This window comes from Pituophis catenifer, unplaced genomic scaffold, assembly GCF_029215685.1.
Source record: "Pituophis catenifer annectens isolate HBS135680 unplaced genomic scaffold, rPitCat1.0.hap2 SCAF_1, whole genome shotgun sequence".
Taxonomy (NCBI): Eukaryota; Metazoa; Chordata; class Lepidosauria; order Squamata; family Colubridae; genus Pituophis; species Pituophis catenifer.
The window spans coordinates 242,427,486-242,455,465 of record NW_027256881.1 but is presented as its reverse complement, the minus strand read 5'-3'; the positions used below and the strand labels follow the sequence as shown (position 1 = coordinate 242,455,465).

Genomic DNA, 27,980 nt, shown 5'->3' with positions numbered 1-27,980 from the left:
GGCGCAGCAGACTAAAGTGCTGTTAAGTAACATCAGCTGCCTGCAATTACTGCAAGTTCAAATCTTACCAGGCTCAAGGTTGACTCAGCCTTCCATCCTTTCGAGGTAGGTAAAATGAGGACCCGGTTTGTGAGGGCAATAAACTGACTTTGTATAAAAAACAACACCGCTGGGGGGGGGGGAAAGCCCTATTAAGCAGGTATATACAAAAGTATGAAGGCTATTGCTTCGTATTGTAAGCTGCCCTGAGTCTCCGGAGAAGGGCGGATATAAATCGAACCAATAAATAAATAATAAATAAATAAATGGCGTTCCCCACCCCTCCGGAGGCCTGAAACGGCCCGTTTTCCGACTTCCGGTGGGACTGGAAGGCCCATTTTTCTCACTCCCCAGCCTCCAGACCCTTTCTAGGAGCTTAGGGAGAGCGAAAAACGGGCCTTCCCCACTCCACCCTGAGGCCCTCCGGAGGCAGGAAACGGCCTGTTTCCCTACTTCTGGTGGGCCCAAAAGGCCTGAAAATCAGCTGGCTGGTGCACGCATGTGCGCCGGAGCTAAGCTCGCGTGCCCACCAATGTGGCACACGTGCCATAGGTTCGCCATCATGGTTCTAAACCAAACAACTCTCAGAATTGCAGATTTTAATTTTGTAAAAGTGTACTGAAGATTTAGATATCTTTTTAGAACCACATTTCCCACAGTTCTTTGGCAAATTGCTATGGAAACCGATCTGTTTTGAATGTCTTGCATATTAAAATTCATGTCATTTCTCAAAAATTCAGAATGAAATATATTGAGATCCAATTATACATATACTGTATTGTTTACTTTGACATATAGCTCACTGTCATAGTTTACTCATTAAGATTTTTTAACCTTCCTAGACTATTCACCCCTGAAATAGCTGTGTTTCAGTCCATAGCTGGAACAAGCAGCCCCATTTCATTCCAAAAACAGACCATAACATCAGAAACTTTCCATGCTTTCCATGCACAGAAAGTAGTGCATATCTCTAGCTGAGTAGAATATACAAGTATATATACAAGTAGTGTGTATATCTGATAATCAATATATTTGCTAAGTTTTTTTAAATTTGAACTTTACAAACATATATTACAGGTACCTAATAACACTACCAAAATAAAATAAATATGTAATTTACCTTTTGTCTATCTTCTATCTATTTTTTTTATAAAACTACCATTTTACATTTTCTTCCTTAAAAACACAAACCTTTTGGTGTTTATTATTATATTAGGTCATAAAGGAGTCACCGTTTTCATGCCAAATTCATTACAACATTTCTGTTATTGCTCTGTACATACTCTATATTTGAAAAATGATGAGAATATAAGAAAGGCTTTTGATAAAACTCTAAATCATGCTGTTCTCATTGTGTCTAAGAAGATATTTAAGAAAGCCACAAGTAGGTCACAAGTACAATAGCAGTCATATAGCCTTCAGTAAGGGCTGTAATATAAAATGGACGTTGGTCTTACGTGATACGTCCTTTCTCTGTCAGGAGGAAACGGCAGTCAGGCTGGGGAATGCGCCGTCTATAATGCATAGGACCGAGTCTGTCAATCTAATAGCTCCTCCCTCTTAGCCTTCTCCAGTTGTTCGGCGAGGGCGATGACACAGACTGATGTGACGTGTCTTCCTGAAACGATAGAAAATTAGAAAAACCACCCCCTGCCAACCTCCCGGGCCGGACTCAGCAGGGTGGGGCTGACTGCCGTTTCCTCCTGGTAGAGAAAGGATGTATCAGATAAGACCAACGTCCATTCTCCTGATAGGAGGGAAACGGCAGTCAGGCTGGGGACATACAAAAGCTTCATGTCCTCCGGGAGGGAGAGCTCCGGCCCGGAAGCCGTCAAGAGCGATGAACCGCCTGAAGAACCCGTCTTCCAAATGCTGCATCAGCCGAGTCCACCTTAAAGTGTCGTATGAATGGGCTAAGGTTGGTCCATGTGGCGGCATTGCAGATCTCCTCCAGGGTAGACCAAGCTGCCGACGTGGCCACGCTCCTGGTTGAATGAGCCGTGATGTGTGGTATATCCAAATGGCGGTAGACCATAGCGATAGTTGCCCAAAGCCACCGACCCAAGGTGGGGCCCGCCACACGGGATCCGATGGTTGCCGGTTGGAAGGCGATGAAGAGCACCTCCGTCTTGCGGATAGGAGCCGTCCGGGAGGTATAAACCTTCAGTGCCCGGGGGACATTCGAGGTGTGCCAGGAGCGTTTCAATCGATGGGACAATTGGGGGCAAAAATTTGTTAAAACGAGCTTCTGAGCTCGGTGAAAGGTAGAGTTCACCTTGGGGAGAAATGTGGGGTCGAGGCGGAATACAACCCTGTCGCTATGAAAAATACAGAGATCCCCACGGATAGAGAGTGCGGCCAGCTCGGAAATGCGACGAGCTGAGGTGATCGCAACGAGGAATAAGACTTTAAAGGACAGTAGACGGAGAGACACCTGGTGAAGGGGCTCAAACGGTGGCTCCGTCAAGGCATTGAGGATCTTGGTGAGGTTCCAGGTGGGGAATCAATGCACCACCGGCGGGCGCAGGTTACTGGCTGATCACCGACCTTGTGCTGTAAGATGATGGAGGTGAGCTCCCCATCCCGTGAGGCTGGCATCGGTGGTGAGCTGGAGCCGAGGAGGTTCTCTAACAGGAGCCCAGGGAGATGGCTTCCGAGGTCCACCACTGGAGGGACAAGACCACAGATTGTGGCAGTTGCAGTCAGGCGAGTGACATGCCGCGTTCGGCCTTTTGGTGAGGAAGCAGGAGCCACTGTAGTTCCCTGCTGTGTAAGCGAGACCACGGAATGATGCCAAAAGTTGACACCATCTTGACCAAAAGACAGGACAGTGTAAGAACCGTCGCTGAAACAGCTGACAAACATTGGTTCGCTAGGGACCGTAGGCTATCTTGACGATCGGGGGAGAGGGAAACCATAGACAATTCCATGTCAATAAGAGCACCCAAATGTAAAATGCGGGTGGATGGGGAAAGATGGCTTTTGGGCCAATTAATAGAAAAACCGTGACTTTAGAGAATGTTAAGAACGGTGGAGGTGTCACGATGTGCTGAAGAGAGGAATGGTGATAGGATCAAAATGTCGTCTAAATAAAATTGAATCCGTATAGGGTGAGAATGAATATGGCCAATGAGGGCTGCCATAATCTTCGTAAACACCCTAGGGGCCGAGGAGAGGCCAAAGGGGAGGGCTTTGTATTGATAATGTTTCCCAAGGAAACAGAAATGAAGATATTGCCGGTGGGCAGGCAAAATAGGTACGTGGAGGTAAGCCTCCGTTAAATCTATGGAGGAAAGGAAATCCCCCGGTCTGACCGATTCGAGAATGAAGAAAAGGGATTGCATCTTGAACCAGCGATAAATTATGTACCGGTTCAAGGCTTTGAGGTCTAATATGGCCCTCCACCCGCCGGAAGACTTCCTCATGACAAATAGGCAGGAGTAGAACCCCTGGCCCTGTTGCAAATGGGGAACTACCTGAATGGCCTCAATCTGCAGGAGATGGTCAATGGCAGCGGAGACCAGGGCTAGTTTGGACCTGTCGTGAGATACCGGGCATTGGAGAAAAACAGGTGGAGGGAGGGAATGGAATTCTAAAGAGAGCCCTGAGGTGACCGTGTGCAAGACCCAGGAGTCATTGATGGATGATTCCCACTGAGAGGAAAAGAGGGAAAGTTGACCACCAATGGGTGAGCCCGAGGGATCCCTATCTGGACTGTCTGGGGAAACGCCCCCTCCCCCCTCGAGAAGGACGCTTGGCTGGAAACCTAGTCCCCTGTCTGACCTGAGAGTCCTGGTGAGATCTGGACGGAAAGGGCTGTTGAAAGCGAGGCTGGAAGGAAGCCGAGTCGGAGGCTTGAAAGGACTGGTCTGTGGAGTCGTTGAATAGCAAGAGTCTGCCCGTCTGGTGGCTGGAAGAAGCACCTTGCGTCTATCTCTCGTTTCGACGAGGAGGGGCTCAAAAGATGGATCAAAGAGATTGCTGACGGAATATGGCACGGAAGCGAGTTGCCATTTACTCTTCATGTCTGCCTGCCAGTTACAAAGCTACAAGAGGTGGCGGGAGGTGACGGTGGAGCCAAGGGATTTTGCTGAAAATCTGGTCGCATTGAGAGTAGCATCAGCCGAATATTTCAGTGCAGCCGAGATTTTGTTTTAAGTCCTGATGGGACCTGGTGTCGGAGAGAGGGATGCGACTCTGGAGTTGTCTGAGCCAGAGCAGGGCAGCTCTATTGAAGAATGAAGCCGATGTGGAGGCTTTGATTGACTAGGCAGCCGCCAGGTGACCCTTGAGGAGTGTCTTTTTGGCTCGCTTATCCTCAGCACAGAGAGAATCTTCAGCTGGGCCCATGGGATGTGGACGTTGGTGAGGGCCACAATAGGAGGATCCACCGTGGGAAGCTGGAGAAGATCCGAGAGAGCCGCAGCCAAGTTATATAAGTGCTTGTCCAATCCGTTGGGACTGGGCCCCGCCCCTGGAAGGGACCATTGACGCTGGATCACATCCGTAAATAATTTCGGAGCTGGCACAGTCTCCGGATTGATGGTAGGTTCAGCGAACATGGCCACAGCCAGATCGCTACAATAGAAGGTGGGTCTCCCAAGTGGGTGGTGGCGATAGCCTTGAACAGGAGAGACCGGAACACCTGCAGCCTAAAAAGGCCTACAAACGATGGTTGGTCTGTACTTAAGCCTTCATCATCTGATAAGACCGAATTGGGAAATTCATCTGCCTCAGAAACTGAAGCCTGATCAGCTGAGGTGGGGGATTCAATGTGATCCTGTTCTGAAAGAGAATCATCCAGGTCCCTGGACTGGCCCTGAGGAGGGTTGCCTGGGGCGCATAGAGTGCCTGGTTGAAGGCATTGAGCCAGGCTTTGCCTGATAACTCTAGAAATAATGGCCTCTAATGAATCCGCCATGACAGGAGGAGAGACCTGAGTTGGCGGATCTGAGGACAGGAGCCCCACAGAGCTCTGCTCAGCGGCCGAAGGGCCCGAATCTGGCAGTGTTTGAAACAGCAGGTGGCTTTCTGGCGCTGAAACTGAGAAAACCTCAGCCAAAATGTCAGGGGATAATTCCCTGACTGATCTTGCTGAGCCAAGGGCAGGATTGCCTCCGCTCAATGGAGATCTGGTTCTGGGCCAGGATCGTTGGGAACCACCTGGGCCTGAGCCTTGAGAAAGGCTTTTTCAATGGCCTTGTGCCTCCTTTGTTCCTCCTTAGAGGAGGAAGAGAGGGTGGTAGCAGATGCAATCTTCTTCCCCTTGGCCTTTTTCGGAGGGGGAGGCAAGGCCGATGAGCCCTCTTAACGCGTCACTAGGGTGGCGGCATCTCTGCGGGGAAGGAGCGTGCCAAAGGCCAAAACCGCATGGCGTCCGCCATTTTAAAACGGTCTGAAAGGCAAGCGCAGCAAGGATGATGACTAGAAACACTGACCGGCAGCCCAAGGGACCGTAGCCGGACCCAATTCTTGTCACAAAGTGAGGTATGGTGCCGAAAATTCGTTAGCTGTCCGGCTATTAGCGCGACCGGAGCCTTCAGGCAGGCCGCCGTTTGAGCCGAGGCAGGTTGCTGGGCAAAGGTCTTTGAAGCGCAGCCGAGCTCATCCGATCATCTGGGGAGCTAGAAGAGACAGGCGGTGGGAGCCTGATCAAGGAAACTGCCAGCTGGCAGAGACAAAGCCGATTCTCAGCTGAACGAAGTAAATCTTGCACACCACGATCTAGTCTGTAGATGAGGAAAACTCGGAAGGCTGGAAGACACGTCCGTCCAGCATAGACCGAGTCAAACAACTGGAGAAGGCTAAGAGGGCGGAGCTATTAGATCGACAGACTCGGTCCTATGCATTATAGACTGAGCATTCCCCAGCCTGACTGCCGTTTCCCTCCTATCAGGAGATAATATAAAATTGTAATATAACTGAATATAATATAATATAATAATATAATATAATATAATATAATATAATATAATATAATATAATAATATAATAATATAATAATATAATAATATAATAATATAATAATATAATAATATAATATAATATAATATAATAATATATAATATAATATATAATATATAATATATAATATATAATATATAATAATATATAATATAATAATATAAAATAATATAATATAAAATAATTAATATATAATATAATTAATATAATATATCATAATATAATATAATTAATACAATATAATATAAATTAATTAACATAATAATATAACTGTAATATAAAATTGCTGTTGCTACTAGCCATCAATAATTCTGATTTTCATCAGTTTATCTAATCCACTTACCAAGTTGCTCTCCTTTAGTGGAATGATCTCTTAATAAATTCCATTTTTTTATAATATGCATTGTATGAAAAAGTGTTATTTGTCATGAATGTCCCAATTCAATTTCATTGATGATCTTAGATTTCAATATTATGAACACAGACTTTTTAAAATCTTCACTCAGACTATTTCTATCACATCCTCCTAATTTTTGTACTAAAAAACCTCAAAATATTCTACCATTCATAAATGAGAGCTGCTTCACCCCTTAATAATTTGGATTTGATAATCTTTAAATTGATTGAATGTTTGATTACATGTCATCAACTGGATGTCAGCTCTTAGCAACCACATAGATAAATTTTCTGTCCCTAATCTGGTTCTTCAGTTATTCCAATGATAGCTAGTGACTACTTGAATTGAACCTGTCCATCTTGCTCCCGGTTGTCCTCTTCTTTTTCCTTCCACCTTTTCCAGCATTAGAGCCATTTCCAGAGAGCTAGGTCCTCACATAACATATCTAAAATAGGACAATTGGTAATTTAAGCCTCAAGCAAGAACTCTGGGTTGTTTTGTTCAGTGATCCGTTTGTTTTCTTGGCTATCCATGATATTCTCAGAAATTCTTTCCAACACAAAGTTCAAAAGCGTCAATAATCTTCCTACCTTATTTCTTCAGAGTTCAACTTTTGCTTTATAGAATGTCACAGGCTTGCACAATTCTGATCTTTGCACTCATTTCCAACCTGTAGCTAGTCTGTTTCACCATTTATTATTAATTAATTTATTAATTCAATTTGTATGCCGCCCCTTTCCGAAGACTCAGGGCGGCTCACAATGCATTTAAAATCATTATAAAAAACATTTAAAAATTAAAAACATTAAAACTCATTCACACCATTCATGGCCGGATCTTGCCGGATCGCAAGAGCGAGATCAACGGCCCCAGGCCTGCTGGAAAAGCCAGGTCTTCACCGCTTTTCGGAAGGCCAATAGGGTGGGGATGGTCCGGACCTCAGGAGGTAACTGGTTCCAGAGAGCTGGGGCAGCCACAGAGAAGGAACTCCCCCGTGGGCCCACCAGCCGACATTGTTTAGCTGACGGGACCCGGAGGAGACCAACTCTGTGGGATCTTACTGGTCGTTGGGAGTTATGTGATAGAAGGCAGTCTCAAAGATACCATATTCTGCCTGCACTATGGGTTCATGATCTATGTTTCTCATGAGGACAATAATATATTCTGGGATTCCCATTTTTCTGAGCACTTTTCACAACTTGCTTGATGTGTGACATAATTGAAAAATAATCAAAGTTTGTGTGCTTCGTTGATTATACAAAGGTCATTGAAGGCTTTATATAATCGGTGAAGAACAGATTGATTTCTTTTTAACATTCTTGGTTTTCTCAGTTATCTAGTGTGCATCAGCAATAATGTCTCATATTCCTCGACCTTTTCTAAAGCCTACTGAAACATCTGGCATCTCCCCCCTCAATTGGTGTTTTTCAAATTTCATGAAAAAAAAGCACATGTAAAAAGAAAAAAAAACCAGGCTGCTATATATTTTGATAAATATATAACCTAATTATTATCTCCAATGCGGCCATTGATGCTCTATATATTTATCTTTTTGGTTTGTTTCTAATTGAATTGGCTAATTAAATTTTACATTGATGTAATTAAGTTATCTTGTTTTATTTTTGTTTTTGTTTTTGTAGGAAGAAACCTGCTGCATCTTAACCTAATTCAGTCTCTAATCTGCTAATACTGTAGACTGAAAAATTTTGCTGTTGCCAGGATACCTTGTAATGGGCAAGGAGCTAAGAAGACTAGATTTTTTTTTCCTTTATAAACTTTTCTTTTAACAGGTAAGAAATTTTGCATATTTTTGCCTCTGGATGGGTATGTTAAAATATATATGTCTGATTTTCAAAGTATTGGCTAAACCAGGGGTCTGCAACATTAAACACTCAAAGAGCCATTTGGACCCATTTCCCACAGAAAAGAAAACACTGGGACCAACAAAACCTGGGTGGGTGTGGCCATCTCAACACCACTCCCACCCAGTCACATGACCTGCCCCAGCCACACCTACCTGGGTTTTGTGGCTCTGGGTGTTTTCTGTGGGAAATGGGTCTCTCCCCCTCTCTCTCTCCTGTTTTTCTCATTTTCCTCTCTTTCTTTCTTTCTTTCTTTCTTTCTTTCTTTCTTTCTTTCTTTCTTTCTTTCTTTCTTTCTCTTTTTCTTTCTTTCTTTCTTTCTTTCTTTCTTTCTTTCTTTCTTTCTTTCTCTCTTTCTTTCTTTCACCTTTTTCTGTTTCCCTCTTTTCCCTCTCACATTCTCTCCCTCCAGCTCATTTCTCTCCCTCTCCCTCTCTCCCTTCTCTGTCTCATTTTTTTCTCTTTTTCCTCTCTTTCTCTCCTTCCATCATTTTCTCATCTCTTTCTTTTTCTCCCCTTTCTCTCTCTCCTCCCCTCTCGTGTGTGTGTGTGTACTCCCTTTTGAACCATTTCCAAAAACAGGCGAAGGTTGGGGTTTTTTTCCCCTGATGTTCTTTCTTCTCCTTTGGGTGCTTTTTACCATATGATTTAAATCAAGAGTCATTTCAGGTTCCCAGATAAATGAAGCTCTTTTGTCCCCCTGCTGTAGCTCCCTGTCAGCTTGCTGGCCCCCCATGCCCCTCGCCCTCCCCTCCCAGTCACTCCTCGAATGGCCTGAGAAAGTAAGGGCGATGGCAGGGATGTAGACTCGCTCCATATTTCAGAGCGCGTGGGAAGCGCTCCTGTACTTGCCTCTTATCTCACAGCGCTTCTTCCAGCACTTCTTGATGCTGCACATTCACCTCAACTCGCTGCCTCCATGGCCTGCTTGCTGCTCTCGCTGGGCTTTGTGCAGTACACTTAAATTTAGCTTGCTTCACAATGGGGGAGACGGCGTCCCCTCCTCCTCCTGCAGCCCATTACGACGCGATTAGATCCTCACAAAGAAAACTGAAAATTTTTGGATGGTCTTTCTTAATACTGGATCATGAAGCAGGATTTTGCTTTTTTCTCCTGTGACCGCAAAAATAGTTGGTAGTAATCTACACTAGGTGCTCATTAGTATCTAGTCCTGTGATGGCGAACCTATGCCACAGCTGGCACGCAGAGCCCTCTTGGGCACATGAGACATCGCCAAGATGAGCTCCACTGCGCATGCAGCTGACCAGCTGATTTTGGGGATGCATAGGGGTGGGGCGCATGCGGGAAATGTGCATGCATGCATGGAGTGGGGGTCACGTGCATGTGCGGTCAGGCACAGAGCGCCCTCCCCCCACACGGCCTGTTTTTGGGCCCAGGAGGCTGCAAGGAGGCCTACTAAGCCCAAAACGGGGGGCAGGGGAGTTGCCAGTTTGGACTGGTTCGGGCGAACCGGATGCTAATTTTGCATCTTTGCAACTACCGAACCGGTAGTTGCAAAAGGACTGGCTGGTGCCAGCCCGTTTCCGGCCCCCAGAGGGCCTCCAGAGCCCGGAGGAGCCTGTTTTTGTTCTCCCAGAGGCTTGAGGAAAGAGTCTGGAGCCTGGGCAGGGTGAAAACGCCACCCCCCTCCACCGTGGTACAGGAGGCTGAGTAGGCCACACTCACTATGGCCACGCCCAACCAGCAACTGGGGCAGAGAACCAGTTGCTAAAATTTTTGAACCCCACCCCTTGCGCGTGCATGCGGGGGGATGGGTCATGTGTGCATGCACAGGGGTGTTGTATGCTCATGCATGGGGATCACGTGCACACGCTTTTGGCACACAAAGAGAAAAAGGTTAGCCATCACTACTCTAGTCTATAGAACAATTGCCTAGAATCTTTGTAAAGAGTATTTCTATCTGGCCAAAGGCACACAAGGTAGTTTCTGATGGAGCCTTGTGAGCTCAGAGTCAATGATTTCTGCCAAATTTAGGCAAATCAGTAATTGGCATGCAGTAGCACTGGTAGTTGCTGCTTTTCTAAGTGAAGATAGGGATAGGCCTTATCCTCCAGTCACAGATGAGGAAGTCTGATGGAGGATAAATTGTGAGGAAGGCAAGCTACGTCACTAAATCACAATGCAAGTGTGAATGATGGCCATCACCTGCCATGGAGAATGCAAGTAACTAAGCAATCTCCCCACCTTGGTATATCATTACTAAAAACGTTCCTCTTAAAAGTTGACTTCAAGACTAATAAAACTTACGCTGTGCTCCTATCCAGTTGCATATGCTTGCCAGCACATAGTGTCTTTAGAGAGAGATCGAGATCCAGCTGGCAGTGTATGTTCCTGTTCTCAGTTGGTCTGTCTTATTTGCTCTATATAGTAACCATGGCCTTTCCCAAATACATGGTTTTGGGAAGAACCTGGCTTAGTGTGTCTTCTCAAAATTCAAGCACTGAAGGCCTTGGAGATATTTCTGCTGCCCAAAGGAACCAAACTCTGTCAGCTTTTTCTAAACAAATTGTATCATATGTCAGGATAGTGTGCAGTATTTATTGTTGAACACCTTCACTCTTTCACACTGTAGCAGAAATATCCTGCAGTCCTACATCATGCATTTCAATTGTCAGTGTTGAAAAGGTGCACAAGGGGATTCTGTAATGGGGGACAGAAGAGATGCTGGACATTTTCCATATTGAATATAATGAGTAGTTGTTGAAACCATCATTTGGGCAAAAGCACATTTAACTTTCAGTAAATTGAATCATTTACTATTTGCTTATGGATTACTGCTACAATTGCTATGGCAACTACCCCTTCTTCAGAAAGGGCGTTTTTATCTTTTTGATAGTTAGAAACACAGTTTGCCTAATATTGCCAACATTTTCAGGGACATTCAGCCCAGGACCTGATAACCCCAAATGTTTTCGTGTCCTTGCCTCTGCTGACCTTTGGGTCATTTTGGGACCTTGCTTCTGCTGATACATATCTTAGAGTTGGATTTAGGCAATATAACATAAATCCTTATTCAAAGCATTAAGGTTACAATACTAGTCTCAGAACCCTTTTAATCTAGTATCTGCTGGTTGTATGTGGGTCACCATTGGTCTTGGGCTGAATTTCAGTCCCTGGGTCGATAAAACAAGACTGGACGTTGCCACCTCCTATGGAAATGGAAGATAGCCTGGCCTAGTATTGGTGATTTTTTCATATGGTGGCAGTTGGTATCACAGCTGCTGCAACAGCAGCAAAATAACCATATGAAACTTAAGCCTGCTGCATGTAGATCTTTGTCTCTCTGCCTCTCCTCCCTCTTCATGATTTTATTGACGGTTTTTTGTTTTATTTTGTTCTTAGTTAGGAAATAGGGAACCTTTAAAGATGTTGGGAAAACTATGAAAGAAAAAATTGTGGGGCATCCAAATACTTGAAACAATGTAAAACTTGCCTTCTTTGTTTTTGAGTTAAGAAAAAATTCAGAAACACTCAAAATGATTTTACTGCACAGTAAATCATTTTGAGATGGAACCCTTTGTATGTTTTAGCTTGAGTTGAAGCATTGGATTATTGGGAAATAATTCAAGATTAAATAATGTGCTTTTTCACTGTGCTAAATCTTATTAAATATAATTACCTTGGTTTAATTTCTTTCTTCAAAAAATGTGCTTTAATTGAGATCTGCCTGGTGACATAAACTTTAAAGATAAAGAATAAAGAAACAGAAATCTACTTTATTACAAACTGTTGCCCCATGAAAACTTTTTTATGAAAATTATATAGATCAATTACAAAAATCAAGTATATCAGGTTCTCATCCAGGATTGTGGTGAAAGTGGTGAAATGAGAATATTCACACTGCTGTTACTTAAACTATTTGAACAGCTTGTTTTGTGAAACCTGGATATATAATCTTTGATATTTTATCAGTTCACCTATCTGTTTCTGTCAAGGTTATGGAAGTGTGCTTATATCATAATTTAAATTCTGTTCTTCTGTCTTGATGTTGGTGCTGCTTATTGTTGAGGTGACATGGTACTTGCATAAAGTCTGTAATGTTCCTTCGGTATTTTAAAAATGCCTGTTGAATGAACATAAGAGTTTCTGTGTAAGATGAGAAATGACATTCTACATGAGACTATTGTTGTTTTATAATAAGACTTCTTTTCTAAGGAAAGCAAGAGTCACTGTACAGATAGTCCTCAACTTACAACAATTCACTTAGTGACTGTTCAAAGTTACAACAGCACTGAAAAAAGTGACATGACCGTTTTTCAGACTTTTGACCTGCAACATCCCCATGGTTATATGATTTACATTCAGATGCTTGACAACCGATTTACATTGATGACAGTTGCAGGGACCCTTGATCATGTGATCCCCTTTTGCCACCTTCTAACAAGCAAAATCAATAAGGAAACCAGATTCATTTAACAAGTAGGTTACTAATTAAACAATTGCAGTGATGCACTTAACAAATGTGGCAAGAAAAGTCATAAAATGGGGCAAAACTCACTTAACAAATTTCTCACTTAGCAACATAAATTTTGGACTCAATTATGGTCATAGGTTGAGGACTACCTGTACAGGAAAAGATAATCTTTTAATAGCATTGTCTCTGGTTACTCAGGATTTTTGATTTAATGTATATATTCTAAATCAATCCTGGAAATTAAAAGTTACTTCAATTCTGGAATAATAGTTTTTAATACTTTCAGATCTTACTTACATATGATTTAAATAAATATTAAATATATTCACTGATAGTGCCCCTTTCAGGGCTACTACACTGTTTTAGACTTTGTGTCAGGGCATTTTCCAGAAACAGTTTCTCACATTCTGAAAGTGAAAATAAATAACCAGAATTTGGTGGAAAGTATTCTGGTCTGCAAAGGATACTTGGTTGCCCAAAGTTAAGAGTGGGATTTAAAAAAATAAGTTTTCCAGAAACAGGCGAACACAAGTTTAGCTATATCCCTGTCTTAATTGAGTTTATCCTCATCCAGGATACCTACTGCCTTACTTACTATAAAAACAATGAAAAGAAAATTGATGATACTGACTTAATGGTGGTAGATACCTAATTGCCAGATTTCTCAGGGGCTTTATGGCAGTGGGGAATGGATGGAGGGTTTTCTTCCTCCTGCCATGCTCAAACACATAGCCTCTTTTGATAAACACATGCATCCAAATATTTTTACAATTCATCAGATCGTTTGCTGCATCGGTCAGCTGTCACAGCTCCGGTCAGGCACCCAATGCCCATCTTTTTCTTCCTGCTGGATTGAGAGCTTCCTTTGCGCCAAACAAGGAGTATGCAGTCTCCTTGTGATCAGTGGAATGTCCTCTCTGTCTTCATCACCTCTCCAGGGTGATTTGCGTCCCTCAGAACCTCCTGGCAGGTCGAATTCAGTACGATCCCACGGAGCCCTGTTGAGATGCATTGTATCGCCACAACGTCAGCCCCGCCCTCAGGATAAGGTTCTATAGCAGTGATGGTGAACCTTTTCGGCACCGAATGCCCAAACTGGAACACGTGCACATGCACACATGCTGGAGTGCCAGAAACCCGAATACCAGCTGGCCAGTGTGCATGCATGTGCCAGAAACCAGAAGAGCAGCAGGTAACGGCATGTGTGCCTACAGAGAGTGCTTTGCATGCCACCTTTGGCACGCATGTCATAGGTTTGCCATCACAGTTCTATAGATTTTAACAGTCTGTTTAAAAATTATTGCCACTATAATGCAGGTATAGCAGGGGTGTCAAACTCATGGCCCGCGGGCTGGATGCATCATGCGCTGGCCATACCCACCCCTGTTTTAGTGAAGGGGGAAAAGTCACGATACGTCACATGACAACAACGTGACGATGCAAGTTTGACACCTGGGGTATAGAAACCAATCATTTTTGAAAAATCTTTGGATGAATGAAATGTTGAATTAAAAGGTCCCACCCTTCCCAGGGGATTACTTGAATACAGCTTTTGCTTTATGAAACTCTTATTTGATCAGCCTTATTTTCTTAGTACATTCTATTTCTGATGTCTTTTTAAGAAGTCCACAAAGATGATACAAATAATCTTTTATTTGGTATGAATATTTCCAAGTGTAACTACCATGTTTCCTTCACATTGACCAAGATTCTAAAACAATCACAAATGAAATCAGGCTGTATCAAGCAAAGTTCTTGTCACTATCAAGCAAAGTTCTTGTCACTCTGTGAGAGTAAGTTATCGCAAATATAAAAAACAAAAATGGTCAAAGTTCAATAAGTAAGTGTTGTAGGTATTGATTTTATATTTTCAAGTACTTCTGCCTCTAATCTTAAAGACTCAAATAGTTCACCATTTATATCCATTACTTTGGGGTGTTGCATATACTCCAGTAGTGGGTTGCCCCCGGTTCACACCGGTTCTATAGAACTAGTAGTAAAAACCGGCAGGAGGCTCCGCCCACCAACCTCGATGTCATCAAAACGCTTCTGTGCTTGTGCAGACCCACTGCAAACTGGTAGTAAAGGTAAGTAGAACCTACCCCTGATACACTTGTAGGTCTTCTAAAATCTGTTTCTTTCAAAGCTTCTTTATGGTTTTTCAGTTTCATTACTTTTAGTTTAGTTTAATTTTAATTTCCAAAGCGTATAGTTGTCCAACTTTGTTCCAAAGTTGTCCAGAACTGTAGGCAGTATTGAAATTTAATAAAATAAATGAGTCCATTCCATTAATTTTTTAGTACAAATTTCAGAGTCACTATTTCATTCTTTCTACTTCATTTTCTTGGTGTTGCAATTATCTTTTCAGACTTCTTTTGCTCTTTAAGATATAAATTTAACCTGCAGCATGTACAACTCTTTCAAGAATAAATGAATATCTCCCCATGGACTTTTGCATTATCAATAAAGCAGATGCTTTATACTGTCAGTATTCCGTAAGAAATGTTTACAATCAATATAATTTTTGATGTAATATGCTGTTCTGATTTTGTCTATATATTTTTTCCTCAATGTATAAATAGCCAAGAGATTTTTTTTAATGGTTTATATTCTAAAACATTTTCTTCAGTGAATACTTAGCTAATAGTAAGACCATCTTAGTAATTTAAAAAGCTTTCTTCTGGAACCTCTTTTTAATTATTGACAGTGGCATTCCAGATAATACATTGCCTTTGCAAAAGAATGCATGATTTATTTGCTGATCTTCAGGTATCATTTCAGGAGATGCTTTTTAGTACAGCTGCTTAAAATATTTAATCATTAATGGATATTGATTGCACAGCCCTCTGATATTGCTGATATTATAGAACCAGTAATTGGAGGGTTTCTAGGTCAAGAATATTGGAAAATTACTTGTTTTCATTAAACTTATTGAACATTGTACTTGTTGATTCTTGCAGTCATGGTTTGGCATACAAGAATGTTTTTTGCCCTTTGAGCATTTCCAATACATACTTCATCAACAGTGTTTTGTCAACATTATTTTCCTTAGCCAGGTTATAGTATGGAAATGCTTCTTAGATTTTTCTTAACCATTTTGCTGAAGGGAAAATGTAATAACCACCTGCCATGTAAATTCTGCACTCCAGTATGTACTAATGGATGAAGATATTTATTTATTTATTTATTCATCAGTCCATCCACACATTTAGAGACCCCTTGACTCCTTATCAGTCCTGCACAGTTTACAAATAAAAAGTAAAAAAGGAATCCAGTGTAATGGAGGGGAGAAAAATAATGGGCTGTTTTAACAGCACAGCATTCTATTTCTAGAATAAAAATCTCCTGCTTCAGGTATTTTTAATTTTTAAATATCAGGGCTATGAAATTTGGTAATTGCTAGTGGAGCCCACAGGAACTACATTGGGTCTTCCAGGTATAGTTTCAATTCAAGTTGAATATACACTAGTATTGATTAGTTAGAATTCTTCAATTAACTTGGACCAGTGGTAGAGTCTGACTTGTAAATTTTTTCAGTTAAATATACAACCCATTTTCTGGAATCACAGCCAGTAGATTCTGTGGTAAAACACGGACTTTGGAAGACAGGATATGGTCATTTAGGAAAATTTAAAGGTAAGAAACATGCAGCAATGTATGCCGCATAATTTGCTTTCACTAAATGGGTTCTAGAAAACATAGATGATCATTTAGGAACATGAAATATTTTACATTTTTCTGTATTCATTTAGCAATAGTACTTAGACTTATATACCGCTTTACAGTGCTTTATACAGCCCTCTCTAAGTGGTTTACAGAGTCAGCATATTGCCCCCAACAATTTGGGTCCTCATTTTACCCACCTTGGAAGGATGGAAGGCTGAGTCAACCTTGAGCCTGGTGGGATTTGAACTGCCAAATTGCAAGCAGCTGGTAGTCAGCAGAAGTAGCACTTTAACCACAGCGCCACCATGGCTCATGTTTACAGGATAATACTCTAAGGCTACATCTTAATAATAGACAGTTACGTTTTTGAAACTTAAGTATCAGGGAATGCATGAAATGAGAATTTTATTTTTTTAAAATCTGGAACAAAGCATCGTGTTCCAGAATTCCTGCTGAACAGTTTTGAATCAAGCCTTGATTCAATAGAACTAAAACTCAGTATGCTTTGGTTGATTGGAGTTTTGGACAAAAGATAATCTGAATTGGGGGTGAGGGGAAGGGTTATTGTTAGTGTATCTGTTTTCCCTTCTCAGCAACTTCCAGTGTGACATATTCCATTTGACTCATCTACCCATCCCATCTTCCCAGGGCCAAACACAGACAAACACCAGTCTTTCAGGGTGATATATACTACCAGCTCCCTGATCTTTCCAAAATTTTCTTGCCTTTTGCTTCCACTTAGTTAATAATATTTCTCCTGTTCCAAAAGCTCCATTTTGTTGCATGCATAAACCAGAACACCTGAAATGTGTGGTTTTTTCAGGCACAAGATTACTCCAAACCAGCTGCTGTTCTAGCTTTTTAGTAAATTCTAGCTAAGGTGGTTTCTCAATTAACAATGGCTAACTGCGAACTGGAATTTCTGTCGCTGAGAAGCATGGTCATAAAGTAGAGTTACGTGACCACATTGCTTAGCAATAGCAATTCCAGCAGTGCCTGTGCTGTTGTTAGGTGAGAAACTCACATGCCTCAATGTGGGAAGAGGAATCCAGAAGCATGTGCTTGTGATGTTGAAATTGTGTCCCATGGAAGCAGGCCAGCAGGTGAGAGCTATGAGCAGGAGGGTCAGCACTAAGGAGTATGGTGGGCAGGTGCTTCAGAGTATGGACAGTGGGTCCTTCAGGGGATGAGATCCCCATGCCACCCAGGGGCTCAGGAGAACAGCCAGGAGCAACCTGCAGGAGTAACTTGCTATCTTCTGCTGGCTTTCCATTGACTTTGCTGGCAGGAAGCTGGCAGGGAAGGTTGCAAATGGCAATCTTGACAACAGAACACTGCAACCATTGTAATTATGAGCCGGTTGCCAAGCACCGAAATCATAATCACGTGACTGTGCAATGCAATGGCCACAGCTTCAAGGACCAGTTGTTAGTTCCCCTTCAAACTCTTGTTTCATATGTCATTGTAACCGCAAAGACTATTTGCGCACAGATAAAACCCTTTTTATAAATCTTTAATCCCTTAATTTGGGATAGAGTTGGGGTAACTAAATGGAGCTGAGTGTTTACTGGCTGGATCCCCTTCCTGATGCCATGTAGAGTTCGCAGCAGATATTTTCTTTCTGGGAATAGAATAAATTGCACTAACAATGGACTGAGATACCATAAAAGAGTATGGATCATAGAAATATTAGTAATTTCTACGTGTATTGAATATATTGGATAGGTGATTTGTCAGTTTCCAGTTGTTGGCTTGCTGATCCAGAAGTTTCATATACTTGCAAAAGATGCTTGCAAGCTTCTTATTTATGTAATTGCACCTGTCTAATAAGTCTGGCATCAACAGTTTGGAATGATATGTAAAATTGAGGTTAGATTTTTTTCCTCCTGATTTAACAGAAACCAAATAAGGCCAAGGAGTTAAATATAGCAAATATATATTTCTATAGTATCTTTTACAGCTGTCTTCTAAAGTAAAAGAAGAAGAGTGTACTAGCACAGTGTAAAAAGACACTAAAAATGTACAAGTGTTAATATAAAATTAAATGAATATCAGTATTCTTGGTGGTAACCTAAAAGCTGTGGAGAAATGCTCATGTCCTTCTATGATGCAATAATGCAGATCCCTGACTCACCTGTGCTGTAAAAACAGCATAAAACATGGCATGCATATTGAAGGCAGTAGCCTCTAATTGTAAAGCCAAAAAAATAATCTTACGGCTACCGTGTTACGTATACAACCTTAGGTCTTGGTGCATTGATAGGAAGTTAGCAAGAAGAATTACTGAAATATCCAGTAGTGGGAAGTTTCCATGCATACTAGAAGTGTGAAAAGAGGACATAATGAATTTTGAAGTTTTTTAGTCTGTGAAGTGGAGTATGGTCACTTAGAATTTGTTTTGTACATCTGGAGTAAAGATAATGAATATTCCTGGTAAGTAATAGAACAACAGAAAGCCCATTTAGAGGAGATTGCTTCACTATCTGTAGTGTATTGATTAGGAAAAGGCTGAAGACTGATAAGCTAGCCTTTTTTTAGGGAAATTCTTAAAAACTAAAAATCTTCACAAAATGATCAAATATCTCTTTATCATATTTGATGAGATTATAGCTGTTGAATGCAAATAAACCTGGAAAATAAAATTTTAGGGTCAAATCATCCAGATGCCTTCTTACATTTTTCACTGTTAAAAGTAGAAATGCTGATTATATATTCAGTTCTTGGTATATTTGGACATTTTGTGTCCTGCACGCTGCGACAATAAAAGCTGCTCTTATGGCCCCTCAGTCATTGTGAAGATAAATTTTTTGCCTGAAAATGATGAAATTCAATAAACTATTTTAGTACATCTTTGAATCCTATGTTCACTTTCTTCTCTTTGAGAGACAGTCTGGTATAGTGGGTTAAGGTGGTGGCCTAGAAACCAGGAAGTTCTGTTTTAGGCATGAAAGCTGGCTGAGTGACCTTAGATTGGTTATTTCCTCTCAGCCTAACCCATCTCACTGGATGGTTGTTGTTGGGAACAAAAATAGGAGGAAGGTTTTTATATATATCTGCCGCTTTGAATTACTTATAAAATGATAAAGGCAGAATAAAAATCTATATTCTCTTCATTATACTTGTTCAAAGATCAACAATCTTTTCAGCAGCAATATATACTTTGCTTTAAGCAATTTAAACAAATAATAATGAGATGCCATAGATTTGGCTGTCATAAGATTTTGAATTTTTTAAAAATAAAAATGCTTTTTATTAAAAAAAAATATTTTGAAGGTCAGTAGATTAGCTCTCCTAAGAGCCCTCCATTATTGGGTTCAATTCTGGTTGTATTCTGCTGCAATGCTACATATACTCTCCTTGGAAGCAAATAACATGAGACCGATAAAAGTTATTTTTATCATAAAACTTTTCCAGAACTATATGAAATTAGGTGGCTGTTTTGCATCTCACTTGAGAACCAAAGAGTTATATTAGAATAGTAAGTGGAACTTGAATAGAATATGTATTTGTAAGCATAATTACATCTTAAAGATTTAAGTTCAATCAAAGATATCTTTTTGGGGATCCTGCAATTTACCCTTTGATCCATGTTGGGTATTTTTCCTTATTCCAAGGGTCCTGGTCTCCTGTTGAAAGTGATGGAATAATCTGGTCAGCATCTGCCATATTGAGAAACCAGCTCAAACAGCTTGCCTGGGAGAAAGTTTGTGAAATAACGCAGTAACATGTTTGCAGTAGTATGCTTTCTTTTTTGTTGATATTTAATATTGGTCTTCCTTGACTACTATTACAAATCAGTGGGTCTTATATATTGTAGAATTTCATATACCATGAGGTGCACATGTTTTCTTGATACTAAATTCCATCTTCTTGAAAGGTCTTCTTTCTAAATATCCATTGGACTAGAAGTTGAACGCACGGGGATTTTTCATTCACAAAGATTTGGAATTCTTTGAGCAAAGCTGAAATCTGGAAATCAGATTTTTAATAGGATACAGGGTAGAATTGCTTTATAAGTTAGGAATGAGTGGTAGCAGTGGCCTGATAAATAAGCCAATGTTTGATTTTCATTTGTGTAAAATATATTTGATGTATAGAACTTAAATTCTGCAAAAGTACTAATATATTAATTCATTGGTTATTCTTCTGCCTTTTTAATCTTACAATGATTAGGTAGATACCAAAAGCAGGTGGTAGTTAACTTTATTGGGTAGGGCTCATACTGTAAGAGGCAGCCAAGCCAGAAATTGGTTTAACTATTTATACTCTGTACATACTTTTAAAAACCCTGTGTCAAATCCTGTATCATTCTTTTGGTCCCCTCCTTGTATGTCTGCTAAATATTGTTTCTTACTGTAATGCTAAGGATCTGCATTTGGAAGTAAGCTTTATTGGTTTCACTGAATTCAGTTCCATCTGTGTATATTTAGAGAATTGCAATCTATTTTAAAAAGGCCAGTGCATTGAAGTATGGGCCCGCAATATGTGATTGGCTTTGATACGGTAGCTTCCTCAAAGTGTGTATAGTTTTCTCCCTATGATAAATTATCATGCATGTGCTTAATTGGAGATAGCTAGTATTTAATTCAAAACAATGCAGGATTGGCTGTACATGAAACTTTTGTTCTCTCTGTTTTAATCTTAAAATGAAACAGAGTTATTGTATGATGTTAATTCATTGCAGTTTGATAAGATGAGCACATAATATCTTCATAATGTACTTAATTGGTGGTTGCCATTACCCTGCTTTAGGAAATTACTAACTTACTAAATAATTGATGGATATAGAATTGCTGAGCATTTTGAATTTTTACATTAATATACAGAGAATCATCTAGCTAATTCCTATTTTTTCTGTGAAATAAAATTCTTCTAATGCACCTTTATACTAATTTATCTTTAATACAACCCTCTGAGCCTGACAGTCGATATTTTGGTCTAACTCCCATCAGGTTTGGATAATGGAAATTATTGTCAGTTGAACATCTAAAAGATCCAGATTGGGGGAGGGTGTTTAATAATACTATTTTAAATATTAAGAGTAAAAAAAAAGTTTTTTTCTTAAAACAAATAATTGGACCTGATTTTTCAGAAATTATGAAAGGATTTTAACTGGCCTAGACACTTCTTAATTTTTAACAATAATGAGGCAGTATTGATTTATTCAGGAAATAATAAATACTTTCCTAATATTCTATATACGCCAATACATTTAAAAATATTTTCTTCATCAAATAAATTTATTCTGGTAACAATAGAAAGAATATGGACTCAGTATGAGGCCTGACAGATGCAGTATTAATGGTTTGTTCTGATTATTGGTGCTGATGAGTTTTGCAAATTCCAGAAGACATCCAAATTTTATTCAAACAGGGAAGGACTTCATTATCTTTTGTAAATAGGGTCTGCAGAGAAAAATATGAGAAAATTCATAGACACTTAAGGATGGAAATGTGGATCAGCAATAGGATTAGTTTAATTTGTTTATAGCAATTTCCTGAGTTGACCATTGTTGGAATCAGGCTTCGAGTAAAAAGGGCAAGAATATGCTAAAATACACTAAAATCAAATTTCTGAGTCAATAAATACTTTTCTTGCTGCTGTTGCATTAACACATAAACTATTTTCATATTAAAATCTTATGATGACTAATCACTACATTGATATATTAAAGACATTGGCTTATTATCATTTAAGGCACTTTGATACTGGTAGCATTTTTCTTCCTTGCATTCTTTTTTTCCCCTTTTTTTGCTACAGTAGTTTCTTGCTTTTACAGTTCCTTTTGCATACAAATTGAGAAGGGGGGAGGGGTAGTGGAATGGCTTTCTTAAACAGGCTTTTTAAAAACTCCATTAATTAAAGCTGTGTATGATTTTTTTTCTCTCTCTCTAGACCAGCATGTTTTGGAAATTTGATCTTCATTCATCGTCCCACATAGACACACTTCTGGAGAAAGAAGATGTAACACTGAAGGAACTGATGGATGAAGAAGATGTGTTACAAGAGTGTAAAGCTCAAAATCGCAAACTTATAGAATTTCTTTTGAAATCGGAATGTCTGGAAAATCTAGTATCATTCATTATAGAAGAGCCACCTCAAGACATGGATGAAAAGATCAGATACAAGTAAGAAATATGTTTAATCTAAAAGTTGGACACTGAAAAAATAGGAAGTTGTGAAAAGAGATTGCATGCTACTAATTTTAGGGAAGTGTGGATTGTATGCTAAAATAGATATTCTCAAAAAATCTTCCCTTTTATAACTTGCTAAGATCATATCAAACGAAAATAATTGTATCAACAAAAATTATTTATTGTTATTACTAATCAGGGTGGATTTGATTTAAATCAAGTCAATTTAAATCATAATTTTTAAAGAGCAACTGTCATCTCTGCTACTCTTCTGACCTGCTGTTGACTTACTGACAGTCCCAATGTTGCAGAATATACAGCCTCATGCTACGTAACTAAGCTCCATTTCATGCTGAATAAACTAAATTATTTATGTATCTTAAATAGAAAACTACCTTTAGAAAGATTCTTACTCCAAAAGCATTTTATTAAAATAAATATGATAAAAAAAAATCCGATTTAAATTTTAAAAATCCAATTTTAAATATTTTTTTAAATCGATTTTTATTCACCCTGCTACTAATATTCAAACATTATGTTGTCTTATTCAGAGGTGGGCAGTTAATTTTCCCAGGGGGCCACATGAGAAAGTGGGATCATTGTGAAGGCCTTACCAATAGGCTGAACTTAAATTCTGCTCAGTTGCATGTGCGGTGTACACTTCATTTGATTGCTAATTTCTGATAGATCTCACGAGGGCTGACAGGGACATCTGATGGGCCTGATAAAGTGCCCAGGTCTGATCTTACTTGAAGTGATTTACAATAAACTTTTCTAATAAAATATTAGATATTTTATTAATTTTATTAATTTTATTGGTAATATTAGTTATTGCTAATAATACTAATAACATTCTAATGTAAATTAAAGCAATATAAAATTAATAGATTCAGTTAAAAATGAAGGGGTGAAGGAAAACAAAAATGTAACAAAAGCCATTCACACAACAGTTCATGCAGGGACATGGTGAAGAGAGAGATTTTCAATATGACGTCCCAAAAATGTAATTTAAGAAACTTTATGAATATGATAAATGAAAATGAAAAGTATAGGCTTTACAGGTCTTGGTAGATGCAAGAATCTCAAATCATGCTTCTCCATTGTTTGGTGGAGACAGCAGCCAGTGTGGGTAGCACTTGCCCAATCAGCTGAAGGACTGAGTCAGCCAATAATGTTAAAGCCCGCCCTTGTTGCCGGGCAGGTCCAGCTTTTGACTCAGTCCCTTCAGTTGATCGGGCGTGTGGTTTTCTGGCTCTGTTCTTCTATATCTCTCTATACCTTTTTCTATCGCTGAAAATTGGATTGATTTACCGTGTTTTTGACCTTGGACTGCTGGACTACGTTTCGTTTGTGGTTTTTGGTATTTGGACCTTGGATTGATCGACTTCGGCTTCTCTTCCTGGACTGTGGTCATTGTGAGTGACTCCTGCCTCGTTGTTCTGTCCGTGGCTGAAAGGAGAGCCCGCTTCCCTTGTTGTCCCCTCCGGAGGTTGGGGGGGCTCCTTTCCTCATTGTCGGCTCGTGGTGAAGCCTTTAAAGTAAATTGTTCATTCTGCTTCGGTTTCAAACTCCAGAGCTGCGTTTGCTCTCCCTTTGCTTGGGCGCGGCTGCGGCAGCCATTTTGGGACTCCTTTCGTGCCGTTCTCGCATGGGAGTTAATTGAAAACCTCCGTTTCGCCGTTTACTGCCGTTTACTGCCGGAATCTCTATATTTGGCTGAGAGGGGCGTTTTGGACCTGGGAGGCCTGCTTCACCTGCTTTGCTACAGTCTCTGCCGTTTCTTTGCTGCTGCGAGGCTTGTTACTGACCTTTGCCTGCTTGCACCTGTCAATCAACCTGGGAAGCCTCATTTAACTCTGCTTCTGTTCTTCAAAGTGGGACGCCTCATTTGACAGGAACTATCTAATGCTTGCAATCTACTAGCTGGGCTTCTCCTTGTTCCATTCCTGCCACCTCAGTTACTGCAGGGATTTCCTGTGCCTCGCTTGAGCCGCCCGCCATTTTGCCATTGATAATTGCGGCGGCGGCCATTTTGGTGAATTATACATTGGCCTTTGACTGGAGCTGTGCCATCCTTCCTATGAACTGACATTTGGACAATTATTGTGGAGCGTTTGCGCCCCCTATCCTCAGCCTTTCCAATCTCCGGACAGAAATTTATTTGAGGGGTTGTTTACGCCCCCACTGCCTATTACAGTGTGATACATGTGGAGTTCTTTAACGCTCCCTTTGTTGAATTACTGTATTGACAGTAATTGGTGGGGATAATTGGTGGAGTTTTTCGTGCCCCCCCTAGTCTTAATTGAGGCTCTTCCTTGACACACTGCAGCTATGCCAAAAGCACTGGCAAAATCTAAACATGGCCGTTCGGCCAGTACTGCTGCTCAAGTCCAGTATCATTCTGGCTCTCAGGATAGACCCGAGGAACTTGTGATTTCCAGTGACTCTTTGCCATCGGCTGAGCCTCATCAACCCCATCATAAAGGCCACAAGCACAGTGGGACATCTAAATCTGAGAAACACAGAGACAGAGTCTTACAAAAGCTCTGCGAAAAAGCGAGCACTGATATTGCTGCGAAGAGGGTGGTTCCCACTCCAGTAGCTGACAATCTGCCTGTTGAGTCTCCTTCTAGGCCTGATACGCCGGATCAGTTGTCATTGAGGGATTGTCCGGTGACCATTTCGACTTCGGATTTGTGGGGTACTTCTGCTCCTTCTACTTCGGTGGCCCCTCTTCCAGAGATTGTGCATCCTGTTGTTTCTGCTTCTGCAAATTCTTCTCCGATAGTGGTGGTTTCCTGTCAACATCTTCAACTTGAGCAATTCCAGCTTCTTATCGAAACTGCTGTGCAGAGGTCTTTAGCTGCATGAGAGCATTCTCGCAGTCGCCCAGAATCGGTGCGTTCAACTTCATCCGCTTCCCCGGAACGACCGGTTGCTGAGGAACCCCGGCTTCGGGCTCCTGATTCTCCTATTTGTTCCCACTCAAGCCATCCCTCGGCCTTGACTGATGTGGACTATTGTGACTCTGTTTTATCTGACGACGAAAACTTACCTCAAGATCAACCAGCTTTCACTGGACTTTTTCCACAAGCCTTATTTAAGTCCTTATTATTTAAGGCCGTTAACACTGCTCGCTTGTCCTCACCAGCGGTAGATCCAGCTCCAGCCTCCGAGGCTTTGGATCCCATGTTTGCTGAGCCGGCCAGACCTGTTACCTCCATCCCGACTCCTCCTCTGTTTGTCGATGTGGTGAAACGCCAGTGGTCTTCTCCGGGTTCGGTTCCGTCGCTTTCTTCCAACGACTGCAAGAACTTTCAAGTGGCTAGCGAGTTAGACTCTCTTCTTCAGGTGCCATCTGTTGACGCCCCTATTGCCGCCCTCCTGCCCAACGCCAACGTTCCGGGTGATCCGGATGAAGGTCTTCGTCCGGATGAACGTCGTTCGGACTTGGTCCTTCAGCGAGCACATCAAAGTTCTGCTTGGGCTATTAGGGCGGCTTCCTCCGCCTCGTTCTTCAACCATACTACTTTACTTTGGCTGCGCCAGCTTCAAGAGAAATTGTCTCCGGAGGACCCACGGATCCGGCAAGATTTAAATAAAATTGTCGCAGCCTTGCAGTTCTTGGCAGACTCCACATTGAGCGCTGCTCGCTTCGCTTCCAAGGCGATGGCTTCCACGGTCGCTGCTCATCGACTTGTCTGGCTCCGTCACTGGCAAGCTGACGCCCGCCATAAGTGGCGTCTGGCTTCGGTTCCATTTGGGGGGTCCCGTCTTTTTGGTGATGCCTTGGAGCCGTTCCTCACCGAAACCAGAGATAAGAAAGTGTTGGCAGCGGTCTTTAGACGGGGAGAGTCTCGGTTTGCTCCTTATACCCCTCGTTCTCAGTTCCGAGGTGCTGATGGTGCGGGCTCTTCTTCCTCTTTTTCCTCTAGGCCTTACAATAGCTTGGGCAGGCAGCGGGGTGCCTTAGATAGGTCCTCTCGGGGGAAACCCTTTGTATCCAGGAGGCCCTTTCGAGGGGGAGGAGGTCGTTCCTACCGGCGCCGGCGCTGATTGCATCGCGACTCCCCCCATTGGCGGCAGACTAGCCCTTTTTGTCGCCATGTGGGAGGAGTCTACTTCTGATAATTGGGTCTTGGCTACCTTAAAATCTGGTTTAGCCATCGAATTTCTTTCCCTTCCCCCGACTACCTTTGTTTGCTGTCCAATTTCTCGTAATCCTGAGAAGAGAGTGCATATGGACGCAGCGGTACGGCATCTTCTTTCCATCAGGGCTATCCCTCCTGAACAGGTTGGGTTGGGGTTCTATTCCAGGGTTTTCCTGGTCCCTAAGTCCTTGGGGGGGTGGAGACCCATTCTGGACCTAAAACAGTTAAATCGGTATGTTGTATACCGTAAATTTAAGATGCAATCGTTGAAATCCATCCTTGACGGTGTTAGGAGGGGCGATCTCCTTTCTTCAATCGACCTGACTGAAGCCTACTTGCATATCCCTATTCTCCCTTCTCATAGAAAATATTTTAGGTTTTGTTACGGGGGGGTTCATTATCAGTATAGGGCGTTACCCTTTGGGCTCTCGTCTGCCCCCCGTACCTTTACAAAGGTATTGGCGGCTTTGGCTGCTTCCCTCCGGGTTCAGTCTGTTAGACTTTTATGTTATTTAGATGACATCTTGGTATTGTCCTCTTCTGCTCGCCATGCTGTGTCGGATATTAAGTTAACTCTGGAGACGTTAGCTGCCCATGGCTTTTCTGTTAATCTAGAAAAGAGCAACCTTGTTCCCTCCACTTCTTTAGTTCATTTAGGGGCCCTAATTGATTCTGTGCAGGATAGGGTGTTTCTTTCCCCTGACCGCCAGAATAGTTTACGGGACTTGGTAACTAAGATTGAGGGCTGTAGGTCTAGTTCTCCTTATCTCCTTTCTCAGTTATTGGGAAAGATGATTTCGGCCATTGCCATTGTTCCCTGGGCTCAGCTCCACTCCCGGGAACTTCAATGGTTTCTCTTGCCTTTACAGAAATTGGGCAAGGGCACGTCAACCAGGCCGGTTCCTGTTCCCTCCTCAGTTCTCAGGTCACTCGGGTGGTGGCGATCCCCGGCGATATCGGCAGGCTGTCTCTTTCTAGAACCCCAGCGGGTGGTGGTAACTCCGGGGCTGGGGTGCCCATTGCCAAGGCCAACTAGCCCAGGGGATTTGGAGTGCAACGGACTCTCTTCGTACAATCAACTGGTTGGAACTGCAAGCTGTCTTCCTGGCTCTCCGAGCGTTTCGCCACCTTGTTTCAGGGTCCCATGTACTTGTACTGACGGACAATGTGACAGCCAAGGCACATCTCAACAAGTTGGGCGGCACCAGATCCAAGGCCCTGCTGTCTCTGACCATGAAACTCGGCCTCTGGGCGGAACGCCATCTCGAGTCTCTCCGTGCGGAGCACATTTCCGGTGTCGCCAACACCCAGGCAGATTGGCTGAGCTGTCAG

General features: G+C 41.7%; 1 protein-coding gene across 6 annotated transcripts in view; it reads left to right on the top strand.

Moving 5' to 3' along the window:
- PPP6R3 (protein phosphatase 6 regulatory subunit 3) overlaps positions 1 to 27,980 on the top strand; it is an 89,704-nt gene that overhangs the window by 12,468 nt on the left and 49,256 nt on the right. For 4 of the 6 annotated variants that reach the window (XM_070932392.1, XM_070932383.1, XM_070932373.1 and 1 more), the window contains exons 1-2: positions 20,021 to 20,100; positions 22,259 to 22,491. In XM_070932392.1, coding sequence (XP_070788493.1) covers positions 20,089 to 20,100; positions 22,259 to 22,491 — 245 coding nt within the window. In that variant the 5' untranslated portion in view covers positions 20,021 to 20,088. Of the gene's footprint in view, positions 1 to 8,040; positions 8,191 to 20,020; positions 20,101 to 22,258; positions 22,492 to 27,980 lie in introns of those variants that run through there. The other 2 variants (XM_070932355.1, XM_070932365.1) reach the window with 1 other exon arrangement.